The sequence below is a fragment of the Tachysurus vachellii genome, chromosome 11 (assembly GCF_030014155.1).
Source record: "Tachysurus vachellii isolate PV-2020 chromosome 11, HZAU_Pvac_v1, whole genome shotgun sequence".
Lineage (NCBI taxonomy): Eukaryota > Metazoa > Chordata > Actinopteri > Siluriformes > Bagridae > Tachysurus > Tachysurus vachellii.
In genome coordinates this window covers 17,087,448-17,107,502 of record NC_083470.1, presented here as the reverse complement: position 1 = coordinate 17,107,502, position 20,055 = coordinate 17,087,448, and the positions used below count along the sequence as shown (strand labels likewise).

The window sequence follows — 20,055 nt, the reverse complement described above, 5'->3', positions numbered from 1 at the left end:
TGCTGGCCTGCAGAAGATTTGCTGCACTTTATCATGGACTCTAATTCCCACAATCCATTGCACCACCAACTCAGCACACCTGTTTCCTGTTTGTAATCACCTGGTCTATTTAAGCTCACTCAGAACTCTCTTATGCCGTGAAGTATTGTTAGCGTGTCTGCATTCTGAGCATATATTCGGTTCTGTCTTTTGCATTGTTTTGACCCTGCCTGTTTATCGTGTTTATGAATGTTTGCTACCTGCCCTGACCTACGCCCGGATTATCGACTACTGTTTTTGGATTTCCTTTGATGTTGTTTGCCTGATGTTTTGACCCTTGCCTGTTTTTGGATATTGCCTAATAAACCAGCATTTGGATCTAACCTGTTTCACGTGTATGACAAGACTTTGCCTGACAAGATCCAGCGGTTTATTTCATCCACCCTGGTTTCATCACTGCATCAGCCATAAACCCAACAACCAAATCCAGCTTTCCCAGTAAGTCTTCTGGCACCTTTTTCGACCACTCATCTAAGGATTCAGCAGTGATATTTTCCCGTTCCGATTGGTGTGTTCCCGTACCCCGACATGTACCGATACAGTGGCATACAAGTTCAAGTGTTGCCCCCCTCCACTGAGGAAGAATGGTGGGAGGGGTTGGACGACTTGATGTCTCTCCGCCAACAAGGACGAGCGGTGAATTGTTTTGCCCAATTATTCTGGACATGTGCGGCTGGTTTGAACCTCAGCGACGGGGAATTAAAGTTGTACTTAAATGACTATTTGGATGAACCTTTGTCTTAAGCAGAAATGCAAAGCTTACAAATTTTGGGGTTTTGTCAGTAACTTAGAAAGCCGAACCCGATGGAACTTATGGGAAACCCCGGATGGAAAATCCGCTGACAAAATGGCCGGCAACACGCCTGGCTCAGATCATAAAATGGCCGCTACTATGCCTGAACCCTTGTTTAGGAGGGCAATCAGAAGAAAACGCTTCGCAAGCAAGACTGCCGTGTCTGCACCTACCCCTAAAATGGCTACCGTCTTACCTGCACCTGTTTCCAAGAGGGCTACTACTGTATCTGCACCAGCTGTTAAAAGAACCACTGTCCTGACAACACCTGTCCCTCAGAGGGCCGTTACCATCCCGGCACCTGTCAAGATTGCTGCCATTCCTGCATCCCAACCACTTCCCAAAATGGCTGCCACATCTGAGCCAATCCACAAAATGGCTGCCTCACCTATCTCTCCTGCTCCTGCAAAGCCACAACTACTAGTTTCTAGTCTACTGGACCCCCAGATAACGTCTGTATGGGTGTCTAAGAGTCAAGATCCAGTTTTGTCAAGTTCAATAATCCCCAGGGCTACAGAGGTATGTTCTCTCAGTCCCATGCCTCCTGTATTTGCCATGGCACCACGGTATGCTTGCTGCCCTTCTGTTTCACCAGGCAGTTCCCAAATACACGACTCGGAACCATCTGCCTCTCCTGAGCCACCTGAATCATCTGATCCCATGGCCCTATCTGCTTCAACTGCACCACCTGCCTCAACTGAATCATCTGAACCCACTGAATCATCCGAACCAACTGCCTCAACTACCTCAACTGCCTCATCCGAATCGTCTGAACCTACTGAATCTGCTGCTGAACCATCTGAATCACCTGAAGCTGCTGAATTATCTGAATCTGCTGAATCATCTGAATACACCATATCATCTATGTCCGCATCGTCTTTGAGTCATGCAGGGTCCACCTTTTGTTCTTCTGCTTCACAGGAAATCCCACAATCTCATGAACCAGAGTCTCCCAAACACTCCGTCACGGCTGGAAGGTTCGAACCTGGGTCACCTGCCATCACGACTAGAAGGTCCGAACCTGAGCCATCAGCACTCTCTGTCACAAATGAATCCACGAACGAGGACGAGACATCCTCCTCTAATGGACACTATGGAGATCCTGACTTTAAAGTAGACATCTTTGAAGATGGCCAACTATGAACTCTCTGCCTGGCCCAAGATGGTCGTTTCCGGGCCCCCTGAACTCTCTGCCTGGCCTGAACCAACCAATTTTCCTGTGTTATCTGTCTTATTTCAGTTCACTGGCTTGGCCAGCCCCTCTACCTTCTGTCCCTGTTTACGGGCTCAGAATACCTCCAGCACCACCTTGGATTGCGATGCTGGCCAGTTTACCTAGTCACTCTGTGGCACCGCCCTGGTCTCCAGTCCTGCTGTGGTCTCTGGCTCTGCCTGCGGCACCACCCTGGTCTCCAGTCCTGCTCTGGCTCTGCCTGCAGCACCACCCTGGTCTCCAGTCCTGCTCTGGCTCTGCCCGTGGCACCACCCTGGTCTTCAGTCCTGCTCTGGCTCTGCCCGTGGCACCACCCTGGTCTCCAGTCCTGCTATGGTCTCTGGCGCCACATGCTGTACCTCCCTGGCTGCGCACTCAGCTCTGGTCTTGGGTCCCGTCTTCTGCTCCGCCCTGGCCTTCAGCTCCGCCGGCTCCGCCCTGGCCTTCATCTCCGCCCTGGCCTCTACCACCACATGGACCTGGCCCACCTTCCCACCCCCTGTTCTGCCTCCGCTCCACCACCCTCCAGATCTATGTTGGAGTGTCTGGAATCCACTCCTGGGGGCACTCTGTTATGAGAGACACGAGGGCTCCCTCTGCTGGCCTGCAGAAGATTTGCTGCACTTTATCATCAGGACTCTATTTCCCACAATCCATTGCACCACCAACTCAGCACACCTGTTTCCTGTTTGTAATCACCTGGTCTATTTAAGCACACTCAGAACTCTCTTATGCCGTGAAGTATTGTTAGCTTGTCTGCATTCTGAGCGTATATTCGGTTCCATCTTTTGCCTTGTTTTGACCCTGCCTGTTTTTTGTGTTTATGAATGTTTGCTACCTGCCCTGACCTACGCCCAGATTATTGACTACTGTTTTTGGATTTCCTTTGATGTTGTTTGCCTCATGTTTTGACCCTTGCCTGTTTTTGGATATCGCCTAATAAACCAGCATTTGGATCTAACCTGTTTCACGTGTATGACAATTTCTCAGATAAGAGATAGATTTTATATATATATATGCTCAATTGGGTTAAGGTCAGGTTACTATCTTGGAAAATCTAAAACATTCCACCATTTTGCCCCTAATGTGTGTTGGGTCATTGTTTTGCTGCTTGATTAAATTTCTCCCAATTACATAATGTTTCTGTAGACTTCTGAATTCCTTCTGCTCCTACCACCATAAGTTACATCATCGATAAAGATTATCAAGACTTCCACATGCAGCCATGCTTGAACCATGATATTACCTTCACTATGCTTGCCTAATGAGGTGGGAGGCTTTGGATCATGAGCATATGTTTTCTTTCTTATATCTTATGGCCATTCCATCCCTTTTTGGATCATCTCTTGATGGCACAGAAATTAAACCTGAAATTCTAATCTCATATACAAATGCCTTCAGGACTAAAAAGATTTGGCCTTGCTAATACAGCACCATTGTAACCTTGCCATTTCAGAGGGGACTGTATAGGAATTTATGTTGGTGAGATCCATCAAGCCTGTGATGTCACTAATATGTACAACAATAACCCTATGCAAGTGAAATGTATACAATATTATTAGAAGTGTGTCAGAAATCACTTACATCCAAGCCATGTGGATTGTACATGGAGTTGCCCCCCAGATCATTATTGTATCCTGCCGTCTGATTGATAACATGGTGCAGGGTATCCACCTGCATAGGACACAACAGGAAGTCAAGCCTAAAATGTTTCTGCATTAAATTAAAGAATCCTACAGTACAGCAAAAATAGTTAGATTTTTTTTTTTTTACATTGTCTACCATTTTGGCATGATATCCACTGAAGTGAAATGTTTCTTTCTAACTAGCTCTCTACTATGAATATGTTTTGAGTAAATTAAATATGCAACTATGTGAAAAGTGTAGATTAATATTACCTTTTGTACCATTTCTTTCAAAGCGCTAGAATTACAAATATTTGCACTACATAAATGTGTGCTCTGAGGCCAGGAAGAACATGATGAAGCCTCATATGTAACGGTATTATTATTAGTTGTAGTAGTATTTGTAGTAGTACCCTCCTTCACTTTGTAAAATATTTTTGTGGTGACAATGAGACTTATAAGAAAGTAAATAAAATATAGACAAAAACAATTAAACAGAGATAGGTACAGATGCTTAAAGGCAAGGAACGTTACATACACTGAATACCAACCCAAGAGCGAAAGTCAGAGCCAATTGCATTTGCAATATTAACCTTAAAATGGGATTTGTTCCAGATGTGGGATCAATTTATTCAATAAACTGATCTAATAATGCGCTTTTATTGGCTACTGTAAGCTAAAACAAAAAAGATAATTAATTAAAAGGCAATTATGGATTGTTCAAATTTTCTGGACATAGCCGTTCCATCTACTAGTTAGCAACAATTATTAATCTTTTGCTAAAATGGGACTTGGGAGAGGGCATACAAATCGAGATTTGTGAATGTGATTATCTGTAAATCTTGTTGAGGCTGCACTAAGGATAAATATATAATTAATATATTTGCTGTTCTGTTATACAGTCCCAGTCCCTGAACATAGAGCCTACCTGTGACTGCACATTGGCTCCGACTTGTGCCCCTTGGTAAGAATCCCCATTCCGATTCTGCATGCTCATGAACATGTCCCCTGAGTTTGGGAGGTTAAAAGAACCTGATGAACCTGGAAAGGAAATATGTAAGTGTCTAAATGACTTTATAGCCATGAGGAAAGGAAAGGGTTTTACATAAACACACACTACAGCAACAAGCCACACAGACTACATAAATCAAAAAATGCAAGCAACTACAGCAGTGTATGTCAACAATTAAAAGTAGAAGAAAAAATACAAGAAATGGAAAACCCTATAGTATATTAAATATACTATATAATATTCAACCTACAAACCAAAGACATACAAAAAAGAAAACGAATAGGCTAATATTAAACAGACACCCACAGCGTATGTATGGGAATAGCAGTCTCCCTTCCACAGTGTTTTGAGATACCTGATATTCTAATGGAATAGTGTATAAGGGTTCATGTACTGACAAAATAAACAGATAGAAGCTGATGAAAAAAGTCAGTACCAGTAAACATGCTGGTTAAAAGTGTGTTTTTGTTCTCTGCAGAATCCAGCTGAAATTCTTCATCTTTCATCTGGAATCCTGAATGCAAGAAAAACGGGATCCCTTTAAATGACTTGCCCACAATCCCTCAGGGACCTGGCCATATCCACAAACATGCTGCTGCCTAATATTTTCTTTTAGTGGTTGTGGTATACTGCTTAATGGTACTTGTCAAACAATGTCAATCTTCCAATAGTTATACCTTTATGCACAGGTGTTGGAGACAATAAGAGGGATTAAATAAAGAGACAATAAAAAGACAATAACTTTTTTTTCTCTCTTTTCACTATATACTATACACAACAGAGCTTCACCATATACTTGGCTTGTGTGACATGCATGTTGTAGAAGGCTCTAGAGTAAAGTGAAATTCTTTAGATTCAACTTTATTGTCATTACACTTGTAAAAGTACAAGGCAACGTAGAACTTCCAGGAATGTTAACAAGACAAGCTAGAGACCAGGAAAAGAGACAGAGAATTAGGGAGTGATGGTCGAGGTTTGGTGATGCTTACCAGAATTGGGTGTAATGGGGGAGTTGGTCTGACTGTTTTGCACAGCAGCAGCCACAGCGTGTGCTGCATTCACAGCAGTTTTGGCAGCATACAGATTGGCCTCCTCTTGGAACTTGCCAATGTTCTTCTTGTAACGGATCCTCTTATTGCCAAACCAGTTAGATACCTGGAGCAGGGGGAGAAAGAAAGAAAGAAAGAAAGAAAGAAAGAAAGAAAGAAAGAAAGAAAGAAAGAAAGAAAGAAAGAAAGAGGGGGGGTGCAGAGTGGTGTGGGGGTTCGTGGAAGAGGAGCGGTAAGGGAATCAGATGTCAAGGTGGACAAAACACTGCAATACACAGTGTGATCACTTCAAGATGTTTTGTTCAGGTCCATCAAGTTGATGGTCCCCAGCTTCCTGCAGTAATTTCCGTTTGTCTCACAGACTAATTAAGTGATTATCAGACAGAGCTTGGGCACTATTATGAATAAGAACATGACATGCTCTCTGTTTGTCTCTAGACAAAACCAAAACACCAGAGACTGCTCGACTTATGACAATGCTGAGCTCAGTAGTTAAATATGGTATTAGTAATATATAGTTTAAATGTAAAAATATTAAATTAATTATTAAATATGTAATTATAATCATGCAATTTTGCATATTAAAATAGTACACAGGGGCACGGTGGCTTAGTGGTTAGCACATTCGCCTCACACCTCCAGGGTCGGGGTTCGATTCCCACCTCCACCTTGTGTGTGTGGAGTTTGCATGTTCTCCCCGTGCCTTGGGGGTTTCCTCGGGGTACTCCGGTTTCCTCCCCTGGTCCAAAGACATGCATGGTAGGTTGAGTGGCATCTCTGGAAAATTGTCCCTAGTGTGTGATTGCGTGAGTGAATGAGAGTGTGTGTGTGCCCTGCGATGGGTTGGCACTCTGTCCAGGGTGTATCCTGCCTTGATGCCCAATGACGCCTGAGATAGGCACAGGCTCCCCGTGACCCGAGGTAGTTCGGATAAGCGGTAGAAGATGAATGAATGAATGAATGAATGAAAAATAGTACACAGGCGCTTAGATTTATATTACACACATTACAGTAATTAATAAAGTTTCACAATAAACTACTGTATGTAGAAAACATTAGTGTGTTCCTACCACTTAAAAATTATGGAAGAAATGTACCTCATACATTTATTACAATAATACAAAAATGGGGCACAGTGAAAACAATAAGATCTTGGTCACATGGACACCAGAAGTGCCAATGCTTGCACACCAATAACTGTGGAATGATAAAGAGATTATAGATTGTTCCTTAATAGTCCTGTACATATTCTACTAACCATAGTGCTTAGTCATAATGCTACAATGACTGGGCCCGGCAGAAAGCCCAAACCCCTGTAATGAAGGTTTATTTAATTTCCTCATCTACATTTCCTGTTTAATATCTTTAATAAAAGATCTTTATCTTTAAATAAAGTTGCACCCATGCTATGCCAAAGCTAGTGAATTTGCATGGCATCTGATCAGTCCTACCTCACCATGTTACTGTGTTTCTAAATTTTTAATATCTAGGCAATTAAAATTAATGACCACTTGGCCAAAACCCCCACCCGTTTGCAGCCATTTGCCTGGACATCAATTGTTTGATGGGTTTACCTAGAGGTTAACTTAACAAGCAAGGTTTAATCAGATATAATAAAAGCAACAGCCTTTTTGGCTAATCTACTTAGTGCTTCTAAAGGCCAGGGTACAATTCACATTTAGGTATTAAGCTTTATACCGAGATGCTTCTCTAATTATTCACACAAATGAAGCAATATCTCTTATATTGTGCCCCAGAATACATGTCTGAAGTTTGTATTTATAAATAATTATAAATAGGATCTTTTGAATGACAAATATATTTAGATGTAAAAAGTAAAAGTGTTTTATAAAGAGGTGTAAGGGTTAACACTACAAGTGTTTGCTCTTGGTCAGTCTACTTGTGTTTTTTGAGCATATTTATTTTAAAGGTATTCATGTCTGCCAGTGCTTAGTACACAAAACCGTGATAAGTTCCTGTGTGCATCCATTATATACTGTAAACATGGTATACCAAAGAGAAAAGATTCTTACATCACGAATTATCTTTCATATTTACTTGAAACTATGCACTGACAAATGAGTATGCATTATCTATATGGAAAATTATCTGTGGCTTAAGCAAATTGTGCAAGAGAGAAGAATATAAAAAGAATTGCTTTTTATATGGCAATAAAAAGATTCACATAATATTGACTAAGTGATTACATACCCCTAAAACTGTTTGCAGAATCTAAGTCAAATTATTTAAATGAGAATTTAAATAAAAATAGTGATGTTGAAAATACTTCATACAAATAGATAAACACATTACACTATATTTGCTGCAGAAAATAGCAATGGCTTCATCCAAAAAAAAAAATATGCGAGGCTCCAGAAACTGCTTATAAATAAGGCTTATTTACTAACAGATTCATATCTGTATTGAGTAGCTGTTAAATAAGAAATAATTTATTCAGAATGTTAAATAATAAATTATTATACAACATTACCACATAGTTCAGCTACATTTATAAGTTGAAATACTAATAAGTTTTACTTGTTTTAACTGCAACGGCCAAACATTTTACATCAGCTCAGTTTGCAAATTTACTAAACAGGATACTATACTTAAAATAGTTTTTCTATTGAATTTTTGCAAATGTAAGCATTTATTTCCAGGAAAAAAATAATGTCACTAGAATAAGAAACTTTAAAACTTGGAATTTGTAAAAGCATTAGCATTTATAACAATCTCTGAATAATAATAATCATCCAATAATTAACACTTTGAAAATATATTGAATATGGAAACATTTATACTTTTAATTTTTTATTTAATTTGTGTAAAACATGTTGAAAAGTTTGAGATAACTTGCCTTGCCTACTAGCCTTTAAATAAAATGTATTAATAAAGAAATAAATATGTTTTTATAAGTACATTTTACTGTTATCCAAGTAAATAAAGTAGATAGATAAACACATACATCATACTTTGGACACATTACAAAAAAAAATTCCATATGAGAGTACTAGCCATTTTTGAAATAAAAGATGCTCGAAATAGTGTGCTTTAATAAAATGTTTGCTTGATCTTCTTGTGGGCTCTGTCAATTTAATTTCGTCAGAGCCGCCTTAATTTCTAATGTACCTTGATTGGTTTGTTTCTATGGTTATGGCATGTTTAGAGGGACAGACATCACCAGTACCAAAAAAAAAATAATAAAAAATTAACAATTCAGTGCGTACATTGCAATGCAACAGTTCCCAGGTCCCAGCATTCTTATGGCACTATTTGTGAAAAATAGTATTACTCAATATGGATACTAACACTCAAATACATAAAATATTTTCTAGTGGAATTAAACACAGGTACCTCCTATTGACATTGTGTAACAATTATGGAACATAAACTGCTACTTTGTGACAGGTGGAATTTGCAGTATTTGATAGCTGATTTAATCCGTGTTCATAAATAGTGGTGTATACACACACACACAATATACACACAACAGACCAGAACAAGAGGTGGAACAGGAGAAGTCTGACATACCTGTGCCACTGTGATGGTGCTTCCCACCCCCTGAAGGCAAAAAAAAATGGCTTTTACAGTATCTGACTCCTCGGTGGCCCTCCACAACCCCCTCCCCACAGAAAAAATAGACATTTACACATGACAAAAACAATTTCTGTAGAACATGCTGGTACCTTCAGGCTAATATTAGAAATAATATAAGACCACAAATGTGGCTTCATGTGCTAAAACAATTTTTCTCTGTGGGGAAATGGATGAGGGGACACAACTGCCTTCAGAATTTTGGAGTGGGAGAGTCACTTTGGTTGTGATATTTCATCCAGTCACCTGTTGCTTTGTAACTTTTACAAACAGCCACACACATGCAGTAATGCACTCACGTGAAAGGCACAGCAGTTCACATGAGATGTTACAAACAGTGGTGCATGGGATACTATGGCTACAGGCTGGTCATCTCTCAAAACCCAGTGCAACTCAGTGATGAGAGCAAAAAAAGGGAAGTTTTGGGGTCCAGTCTTAAATTCAGACTCTCAAACATACCAGCCTTCAGGCTTTTACATAATCTTTTTTTACCGAGTTACTAATTTATATCATTGTTTTTTACAATATTTACTTATAAGCAACATATTGTTTTGGCATTTGGGGATTAACTTAGTCATTATGTCTGTGAACCTTGGTGCATCTTTGGTGTCTGTATGTTTAGGCCAGTGGGAAACTGATTAGGAAAGGTCTCACCTGTGATACTGTAATGCTGCACTTTTTAGCCAGTTCTTCTTTGGCTTCTTCACTGGGGTAGGGATTGCTAAGGTGGGAGTAGAAGTACTCATTCAATATCTCTGTGGCCTGCTTGCTGAAATTACGTCTTTTTCGTCTGAGATGGGGTGAAGGAAGATGAGAAGAAAAAGGTTATAACAGATAAATGATTAGTTTATAATAATAGTAATTGTATAATAATTGTAACAGATAAATTATTAGTTTATGACAGTAGAAAAAAGTAATGACAATGATTTGTGCTAAACATAGTTGTCTCTTCTGAATTTTCTGTCATCTGTGTCTCTTATCCTTGCCTAAGGCTTGCTGATTATAAAACACCTTTTTTAAGACCTTTTAAATAAGCATCAGCTATGGCCAGGAGATATTTGAGCATTCTTTCCATACTTAACTGCAGTTTTTACAGTTTAACTCTCAACGTCTTACTACTGACATTTCTACAACTTGCACCAACTATTTGTAATTACTGTAATCACAAAGTGCAAGAATAAGCTTCCCCTAGGGGTCTGGACAGCTGAGTCACAGCTATCTTCAAATGACTGTTGAAGACCTACCTCTTCATGAAATACTTGAACTAGCACTTTCTCCCCGTTTGTTGTATGTGTGTATTTATTTAAAAAAATTATATCTTATCTTTGGCCATATCATGTACTTGAAATGTTATTCTGTCATTTGACAATGGAACTGTCAAAAGATCAGTTTCTATTTTCTCACCATACATGGCCTGACACAGTAAGTATTATCACGGTTTCCACAATTTTGTGTGCTACAGTATTAAATATGATGCCTCATAAGATGTCTCCAGAGCATTAGTGAGTTTGGTTAGTTGTGCAATTATGCATATTTGTCTGTAATTCTTATATTTTTCAGCAAAGAAACATCGATAAGAAACATCGAACATCCAAGTGGGATGCTTTGTTTCCTGATGTCTTTGCATTTTTGCACTTCAAACTTTCATGGGCAAACACTTCTGAACAGATTACACATTGAGGATGAGGTACAGTGTCGACAATAAAGCAAGTGAATCCATGCTTTATTAATTTTTCTCGATATTTCTGAAGTTTTCTACTTTGATCAGATGGGGTCTTGCTTTTCTTCTTAGTATATGCTTCAGACAACATGCAGACAATTCATTATTTCCTCAGCATTATTAGATCTGAGAATTACAAATTTATTCATGACTGTGAATATGGTTTTCACATGCAATAGTGTGTTTTAGTTATACCAAGCTAGTTGCCACACAGTGATGTCATAGGGTGAACGTACCTATTAAGCTCACAAACCCATTAAGTACATTACCATATTTGAGCACAGATGTGTATTATCCTACTTGGTGTTTTAATCAATTGATGTGTTTTTTACTGCATACATTCTGTAATTCTAAGCCAATCAGACAATATTACACTCAGATATGAATTTTCATGTGTTCTCAGTCTTTGGCAGTCATATTGAAAGCTGTCTAAAAACTTTGACCAGAAAAGGTGCCTTGTAAATGCACATTTTTAGCTGTTTATGCCTTTATCACTACTTTTAATGGTATAACTTGGAACTTGGATGTGGGAAATACAGAACAGATATAGCTTGCTAGCTGTATATGTTTAACACAGGTTTTGGGTTTTGTCTTGCATTCTGGTTTTCATGTATTTTATTTTGTAACCGGTTTCTTACCTTTTGTGTCTTGCTTCCCTTGCCCTCATGTTATCTTGCCTTGTGTATGTGTCATGTTGTGATTGGTTGTTGTAGTCATGTTTCCTTCAGTTCCACTTGTGTATTTGACCCTGAGTGTTTGCCATGTTGTTTGTTGGTTGTTGTCTGTAATGGCTGTTTTGTGTACTCTTGATTCTCGTCCTGTTTTGCCATTGCCCTTGCCTAGATTACTTTGTGCTTTTGTTTCATTAAAATCCTCTATCTGAATTTGAATCCTCTGCTTCATGTTTCAACACATGTGACAGAAAACCGACAGTGCTATGGATCCAGTGGTGAGGATTTTACACCTTTATCAAGGGAATCGGCCTATAGCAGACTTTGTGAAGGAATTTATGAATTTAATGACTCAACTCCTCCTCATTTAAAACTTTAAAAAAACTCAAAAGGTTTAAAATAAGCAAGATTTTTTTTTTTAGTAAAATGTATTGTGAACTTAATTGGAACACATTAATTTAAGATAAAGTTACATATTATTAATATTTAATAATTTAATTTAAAAATTAATAAATAACTTTTCTTACTGATCCATATGTCTTGGACTCTAAAGAATGTCTTAATGTAGATTTAGTGAGCTTAATAGGAATGTTTACCTTATCCCCGAACGTTATTTAAAGTTAGTTTTAAAACAATTAAATCAATTTTGTCTTTAAAATAAGAAAATACATATTTGTGCTGTTTATTTGTAATATTAAAATATTTACTGTAATCAGAATATACTGACACTTACACTTACACACAACCCCTTGAAATCACTCTTTGACCCCTGCTATGGACCCCTAGTTTAAGCTAAGGTTTTGAGCTAAAGTGCCTGCTGATGCCCTCCTATCCAGCAAACAAAAATGACTTATGGCTCACTGCAGATATCTAAAGGTACTCAGGCCATCAGGCCAAATACACTGCCATGTATTTTATATAATTTCAGTAGCAACTAGACATGTGTGTGTGTTGAGGATGGTGGGGGTGGGGACTGGATTGTAGGCTTTCAAGACAGAATTCAGATGCACTTTACATATCACACTCACAGTGCTTCATTCAAACACAGACCTGGCATCAAGGAAGCGAGACCTCAGGATCATGACGGCTTCACAGGTGCTTTGTTTAAGCTGCATCTGAATGGAACTGAACTTGCGATGGATGATGCTGACCATACGTTCAATCTCTTTGGGTGAGATGGGCCGTGTACGTGACTGCTCCCGCAACAGGTTCATCACATGGGTCGTGAATTCATTACATGCCTGGGGTAGAGATCAGAGAATAATGATTGCAATATTTATGTCTTTTATGCACTGGCGTGCACGCGGGGGCTCAAGCCCCTGCCCCTTTTGTCTAAAAGTGTAAAGTGCCCCTCTCTTATTAGTAGTATTATTATAAATAACAATACACTTCTATACCATTTGCCAGTAACAATAATAATTAACACAACACAAAAAAAAAAATAAAAAAATTAGGCGGACGTATTTACTCGGAGGTGGAGCGGAAGGCGGATTTACCTTTACACGCTTTGCAGCCACATCTTAGCCGCGAGTCTTCAAAACAAGAGCAGCAGACAGGTAACGTGGAAAATGGACATTTATCCTACCAAAATGTTGTTGTAAACTTAGCGAATGCGGTGGCACGGGACTTATGATTAATTATGATATAAGTATTACTCCATTGCTGCCACATTTCTGACATTGACATGTCTTTTTTTTATCCAAGGCCATTAATAGGCGCTAGTATAGTTTAGAATGTGCTCATGTCATTAGCTCGAGGAAATGCATTTAGTGAAATTAAATCTAATTCCACGTCGAACTCTAACGTAAAACACATTTATATCTTTGATTTAATGATAGCTAACGCTTCATCCATGTAATACAAATAAAGTTTTCAATATCAACAAAACTAAACATGAATTCAACATGATTATCTTATTGATTCTCACTGTTATCATCATCTCCTTATTTTTGCTTGATGTGTGCATTCTATGTCTATCAACAAATTTAATAGAATGCCAAGGAAAGAAAGGATCAAAAGAAAAAAACACAAGGAACTCTCTGATGCAGCTAAAGGTAGCATCCCTCTCACAAGTTGGCTGAGGAGACAGAATAAAGATGAAAGTACTGTTTGTTTGTTTTTATGTTTGTTTTTGTTTTTTTAAGCTAGTAAGCTATTACTTATATTACAGTCTAAACAATACTTTAGACACTTTTGTTAAATGAATAAATCACCCAAATTGATTATTCTCTCATTTAATCATCTATATGTTTCAATTCTGTATGACTTTCTTCTGTTGAATATTTACATGATTTGTTTTGTCCATATATTGAAAGCCAGTGGGGACCAAAATGGAGTCCCCATTAATTCCATTCATTATATGGCAATTTGTTTTTCATAGAGAGCTGCAGTTCAGATAAGGAAAGTATTGAAGAGATTCAAGGGAAAGCAGTTGAGACAAGTGAGAAAGATAAAGGAGATGTTAGAGCCAATGAGGAAGAAAGTGAGGAAATACAAGGAGACATTAGGCTCAGTGAGGAAGAGGTAGAAAGGGAGGTACAAGAAGAGATGAGTCAAGAAAATTATAGAGAGATAACAGAGGAAGGAGCTGCAGGAGCAGATATTGAATACCAGATTCAGGGTACAAGTGAACAAACATTACAGTTTCCAACAGACCCAGCTCATGTTGATCAGCTTAAAATACAGGTTAATAGCGACTACATACAGTTCTGCTGCTCTCTTGGGCCATGTCAGCCAGTAGCTGGCTTTCCAAAAAATCCACAAGGAATCCTAAAGTGCCTAAAAGACAATGAGATTGAGTCTGTTTTCCCCTCTCTTTCTGAACTCCTAAAAATGTATGCAACATTGCCTGTCTCCACTTCTACAGTTAGGTCATTTTCTAAGTTAAAACTTGTGAAATCCAGTCTTCGAAGTCTGTGTAATGAAGAGAGGCTTTCTGACCTACTGCTGCTCTCCATTGAGCGAGACATTCCAATTAATTGTGATGGTCATTCAAATATTTAAAAAGACAGCAGATAGACGAATACTGATTTAAATACAGGTAATTTCATAAATAAGTTAAAATCTGTACAAAAATACATTTGGTTATGTTTTTTGAAGTAATATTTTTGTCTTTTTTTTTTAGTGCCCTTTTTGGTCCTTCCGCACCCTGCCCCACTGCAGGTCTGTGCACGCCACTGCTTTTATGAGTAGTTGTATAGCTAGAAAATGAGCCTTTTGACCTTGGACAAAGCTTTTTACTTTGTTTCAAGTATTACCATACTTTCCACGGTAATACACTATATGGTATGTGTGGATACTTGAGTGCTGTAAATCTCATTCTGGATAGGATTTGTGCCCATTCAGCCACAAAGATCTTCAGTAGATCTTCATCGATCTCACTTTGTGTTCAGGGACATTGTCATGCTGGAACACATTGGGATAGGCGCCTTAAATCTGGGGAAAGGATATCTGCTGGACAATTCCTAAAATTGTAGACAATTATGTTCTTCCAACTTTCAGAAAGAAAGTTGTTTTGGGTATGAGGCAACAACCTTTGCACACCTGGATTGGGGAATTTTCTGCCATTCTTCTTTGCAAATCCTCTCAAGCTCAGTCTTGGATGGAGACACTTGGTGCACTGCCATTTTCAGGTCTCTCCAGTGATGTAAAATAGGGACAGGGTCAACAGTCAGGGCTCTGGCTGGCCACTCTAGAACATTCACAAAGTTGTCCCTAAGCCACTCCCATGTTGTCTTGGCTGTGTGCTTAGGATCATTGCCATGTTGGATGGTAATCCTTATATGTATTATATACACTATATATTATATATACAATGCCTTGCAAAAGTATTCATACCCACTGAAGTTTTCCACATTTTAACATGTTACAACCACAATGAAAAGTATATTTTATTGGGATTTTATGAAATAGACCGAAAGAAACTGGCACATAATTGTGAAGTGGAATGAAAATTATAAATGGTGTCCAAATTTCTTTTAAAAATAAATATTTGAAAAGTGTGGTGTGCATTTGTATTCAACCCCCTTTACTCTGATACCCCTAACTAAAATCCAGTGAAACCAACTGCCTTCAGAAGTCACCTAATTAGTAAATAGAGTGCACCTGTGTGTAATTTAATCTCAGTATAAATACAGCTGTTCTGTGAAGCCCTCAGAAGTGTATTAGAGAACATTAGTGAACAAACAGCATCATGAAGACTAAAGAACACACCAGACAGGTCTATATATATATAATAAAGTTGTGGAGAAGTGTAAAGCAGGGTTAGGTTATAAATTAATGACCCCAAGCTTGAACATCTCACGGAGCACTGTACAATCCATCATCCAGAAATGGAAAGAGTATGGCACAACTGCAAGCCTACCAAGACATGGCCATCCACCTAAACTGACAGGCCGTGCAAGGAGAGCATTAATCAGAGAAGCAGCCAAGAGGCCCATAGTAAATCTGGAGGAGCTGCAGAGATCCACAACTCAGGTGCGAGAATCTGTCCACGGGACAACTATTAATCGTGCACTCCACAAATCTGGTCTTTATGGAAGAGTGGCAAGAAGAAAGCCATTGTTGAAAGAAAGCTATGAGAAATCCCGTTTGCAGTTTGTGAAAAGCCATGTGGGGGACACAGCAAGCATGTGGATGAAGGTGCTCTGTTCAGATGAGACCAAAATTGAACTTTTTGGCCAAAATTCTAAACGTTATGTGTGGCAGAAACCTAACACTGCACATCACCCTGAACACACCATCCCCACCGTGAAACGTGGTGGTGGCAGCATCATGTTGTTGGATGCTTTTCTTCAGCAGGGACAGGGAAGCTGGTCTGAGTTGATGGGAAGATGGATGAAGGCAAATACAGGGCAATCTTAGATGAAAACCTGTTAGAGTCTGCAAAAGACTTGAAAAAGAGAGTTTATGCTCTTTGTGACAGCTTTTGAGTACTTGAACAGACTAGTAAATTAAATACTCTAATGCTGAATTGGCATTTAGAACTTCTTGCATTTCAGAGACCATTAGAAAGGAACTAGGGACAATGCAATTTGCTTGAGATGATTGTGGGCTGACAAAAATGCCAGAGCACTGACCTTGCATGACTTCTGTTAAAACAACTTTTCTTTGTACAATACTTCCACTCTTTGGCAAACCATGTCCTCATGGGCCTCACTTTGTGCACAAAGGCATTAACTGAACTTAAGCCCCTAAGGAAAACTGTAATGCTACAGAATACAAAGACATCCTATTTAACTGTGTGTTTCTTTTGGGCATGTAGTTTAGATTCTGTAGCTAGTGAACATTTCACATTCATTAGTTAAACTAACTTTGCAGTAAACAATCTAGCTTTATCTAATAATAAGGGAAATTCACAATATATAGAAAGGTTCTGTCCATTTAACACTCCTTTGTGATTAAACTGAATGCACTTAGTTCTAGTCCCTCTACATTGGGAATACCAAAATATAATGTTAAACCCTGGACATACTCTTACTTTTCTGATAAATACAGTAGAAACATTCGGTAAAGAAAGTATACTGTATAATGTAGAAGTATCTCACAGCATCTGCATTCTGTGAGTCAAAGAGTCAACTCAATAATAATGAAACAATGTCTAGACAGCTAGAGCTTAGTCCAAAGTAAATAATAATTACAAATCAAAGCTGCTTAGAAACAATGAATTAAGACTGTAATAAATGTCCGAATAAAACACAAGATGCTTGCTCAGATTTTGTTCACTGACACCTGTGTTAAGCAGTAGAAGAGGGAATCCTGGATGTGTGCTTACTGTACATTTGTCATATACCATGGGCCAAGAGTATGACAAATGTGACTATAACAGCCATTTATCTGAGACCAGATATACTTTCAGAATTTCCTCTGAAAGTACAGGAATGGAAAGGCCAATTATTTTGTTTTTGCTATAAACCTAAAGCTTTGAGTTTTGAGATCAGAAGATGAATATGAAATGAATAATAGATTTAATTCCCTAATATTTACTAATTTACTGACATTATCTGAATGTTCTAAACAACTTAGAATGTGGCACCAGTTTCTTAGGTTCTTAGGTATTAGAGCAAATTGATTTAAAGTAAATTAAATCAAGCAGCACTTATATATTAGATTATCATCTACTGGTTGTAATTCTAGCATTAAGCCTGCAACCCAATAACATAAGCAAACTGTTGCAGTCTTCTTTTGTGATGCTTTTAAAAAAATGCTTGTTCATCAACAAAAAGCCTTTTCCAGAAGAATTAGTGTAAGCCCAAGCCATGCCACTACTGTACTTCAAATATGCTTGAATGATGAGCTTGTATGTTTTGGAGCAGATATGAGAGAAATCACATAGATTAAACCTTGAATTTGGTCCAAATGCTTCTCTCTTTTCTGTTTCATCTCTGAAGGCAATATTTAAGTCTGGTTTTCTTTTCTTGCTGCTGATTTGTGGTTTGCATCTTGTGATATGGCTATATCTACCTGCACTACTTGGCTACTAGATTGGAAGGCTCACGGTTGTGGCATGAGTTACTTCAACACAGAATGGCACAAGAACTCCGTGCTTGTTTTTAATTCCTGCAGTTTGCATATTAACCAAACCGCTCCACGAACAATGCCATTTCCACGACCCTCCATCGGGCCCTCAGCCCACCTGGATAATAATAGACTTCAGTTCAGATTTCAACTCAATTATCCCTCAGCACCTGTCTGAGAAGCTGAGCCTGCTGGGCCTAAACACCTCCCATTGCAACTGGATCCTGGACTTCCTGACTTGGAGACCTCAGACAGTCCGGATCGGGAACAGAAAGTTTAGCACCACCACACTGAGATGAGGTGAGCACCACCACACTGGAAGGTGTGCTTTTTCCACTGCCTTTCACTGTGCTGAATGACGACAGTGTAGCAATGCACAGCCTGAACCACATCCACAAGTTCGATGACACGACCGTGGTGGATATCAACAGCAATTGTTGATGACTCTACATACCCCTCACACACACTCTTAAGCCTCCTGCCATCTGGGAAAAGGTACTGAAGCATTGGGGCCCTCACAAACAGACAAAAGTTTCCTCCCGTAAGCCAATAGACTCCTTAACAACCTGAACTAAACTAAACCAAACACACTCACACTCAACTGCGTGAACTGCACAGAACTGTACAAAATCAAATCACTCAATCAATTGCTGTTTTACACAACAAATTTCATTACCTTATCAAACTGCTATTACATAATTGTATATATGTTTACTTTAACCCTCTTGTTAGAATCTACTGTATAATATACAGTAAGCACTATTTTGTATTTTGTGTATTTGTCCTGTAGTGTTTTGTATTGTCTGCTTGCACTGTCTTATGTCTCACACTGTTTGCACAGATGCACTTTATGTAACTTACTTTAAGTCCTAAGCTCTGTGTTGTTTTATGTAGCTTCATGTTTTATGTAGTACTGTGACAATGCCAATAAAAGCTCTCCTGAATTGACTTGAAAAGTATATATATGTATGTATGCTCCTGTTTAATTTACCCTCTTCTCTCAGCTTCAAAATAGTCTTCATAATGGTTTGTACTTTATACAGCATATGCAGTTTTCACAGGTAAAGTCCAGGTCTCGAAACAAACATAAACATTTAGCACTGTAAATTATTTAAACAATCAATCTAACAAGGCACACCTGAGCATGAGCCAATATTTTTGTCACTGGTAAAATGTGTGGATTCAGAAAAAAGGTTACACATTTTTTAACACATCTAGATGTAAATATTAGGAATGAAAGTTCATTGGTTTATTGTCTCATATAAATCTTTCTCAATCTTTCTCAAACCCGAATTCAGGGTATAGCAAAAACAAAAGAATTGCCATTGCTATTCCATTAATTTTTGAAGGGACTCCACATGTTAAAAGCCAAATAGTTGCCTCCATTTTATATATGTTAATTCAGACCGTCAACAATAGTCAATAAGTACCGGGCAATATTTCAGACACAGATGTAATGCTTTGTCCAAGAATCATTCCAGTGTACTGACCCTGACCTGTTCATATTTTTCCAGTTCTGTATGGTAGATTTGTCTGATCTGTGAGAGTTTGGCCCTGTAGTCTGAGTGTTCAATAGAGTTGTCAGTAGGGCTTCCTGATGCTGTTGCCACTGCTGACACACTGGCTGATCCACTGCCTTTCTCTGGGCCAGCCACCCCCTCTGCCAGCAGCATATTGTCCAGACGCATAAGCTGAGGATCTGGAGGGTCCTCCTCCTGTGCCCCTCGAATACTCAGACCTGGAAAGACACAAATATCCTAATGAATCATCCGGTGCATCTGCTAGATCAAGAGAATTGCAGCTGACCTGGTTGGGATTTTTTC

The 20,055-nt window shown here is 38.8% G+C and overlaps 1 protein-coding gene across 3 annotated transcripts in view; it reads right to left on the bottom strand.

The window, feature by feature from the left end:
• The window catches only part of pbx3b (pre-B-cell leukemia homeobox 3b), a 105,921-nt gene that overhangs the window by 6,553 nt on the left and 79,313 nt on the right, over positions 1 to 20,055 (bottom strand). The window contains exons 4-11 of one of the 3 annotated variants that reach the window (XM_060882068.1): positions 19,729 to 19,970; positions 12,767 to 12,957; positions 9,980 to 10,115; positions 9,263 to 9,292; positions 5,672 to 5,837; positions 5,119 to 5,196; positions 4,599 to 4,711; positions 3,630 to 3,719 (exon numbers count right to left, since the gene is read on the bottom strand). In XM_060882068.1, the coding sequence (XP_060738051.1) occupies positions 3,630 to 3,719; positions 4,599 to 4,711; positions 5,119 to 5,196; positions 5,672 to 5,837; positions 9,263 to 9,292; positions 9,980 to 10,115; positions 12,767 to 12,957; positions 19,729 to 19,970 (1,046 nt within the window). The remainder of the gene's footprint in view (positions 1 to 3,629; positions 3,720 to 4,598; positions 4,712 to 5,118; positions 5,197 to 5,671; positions 5,838 to 9,262; positions 9,293 to 9,979; positions 10,116 to 12,766; positions 12,958 to 19,728; positions 19,971 to 20,055) is intronic. The other 2 variants (XM_060882070.1, XM_060882071.1) reach the window with 2 other exon arrangements.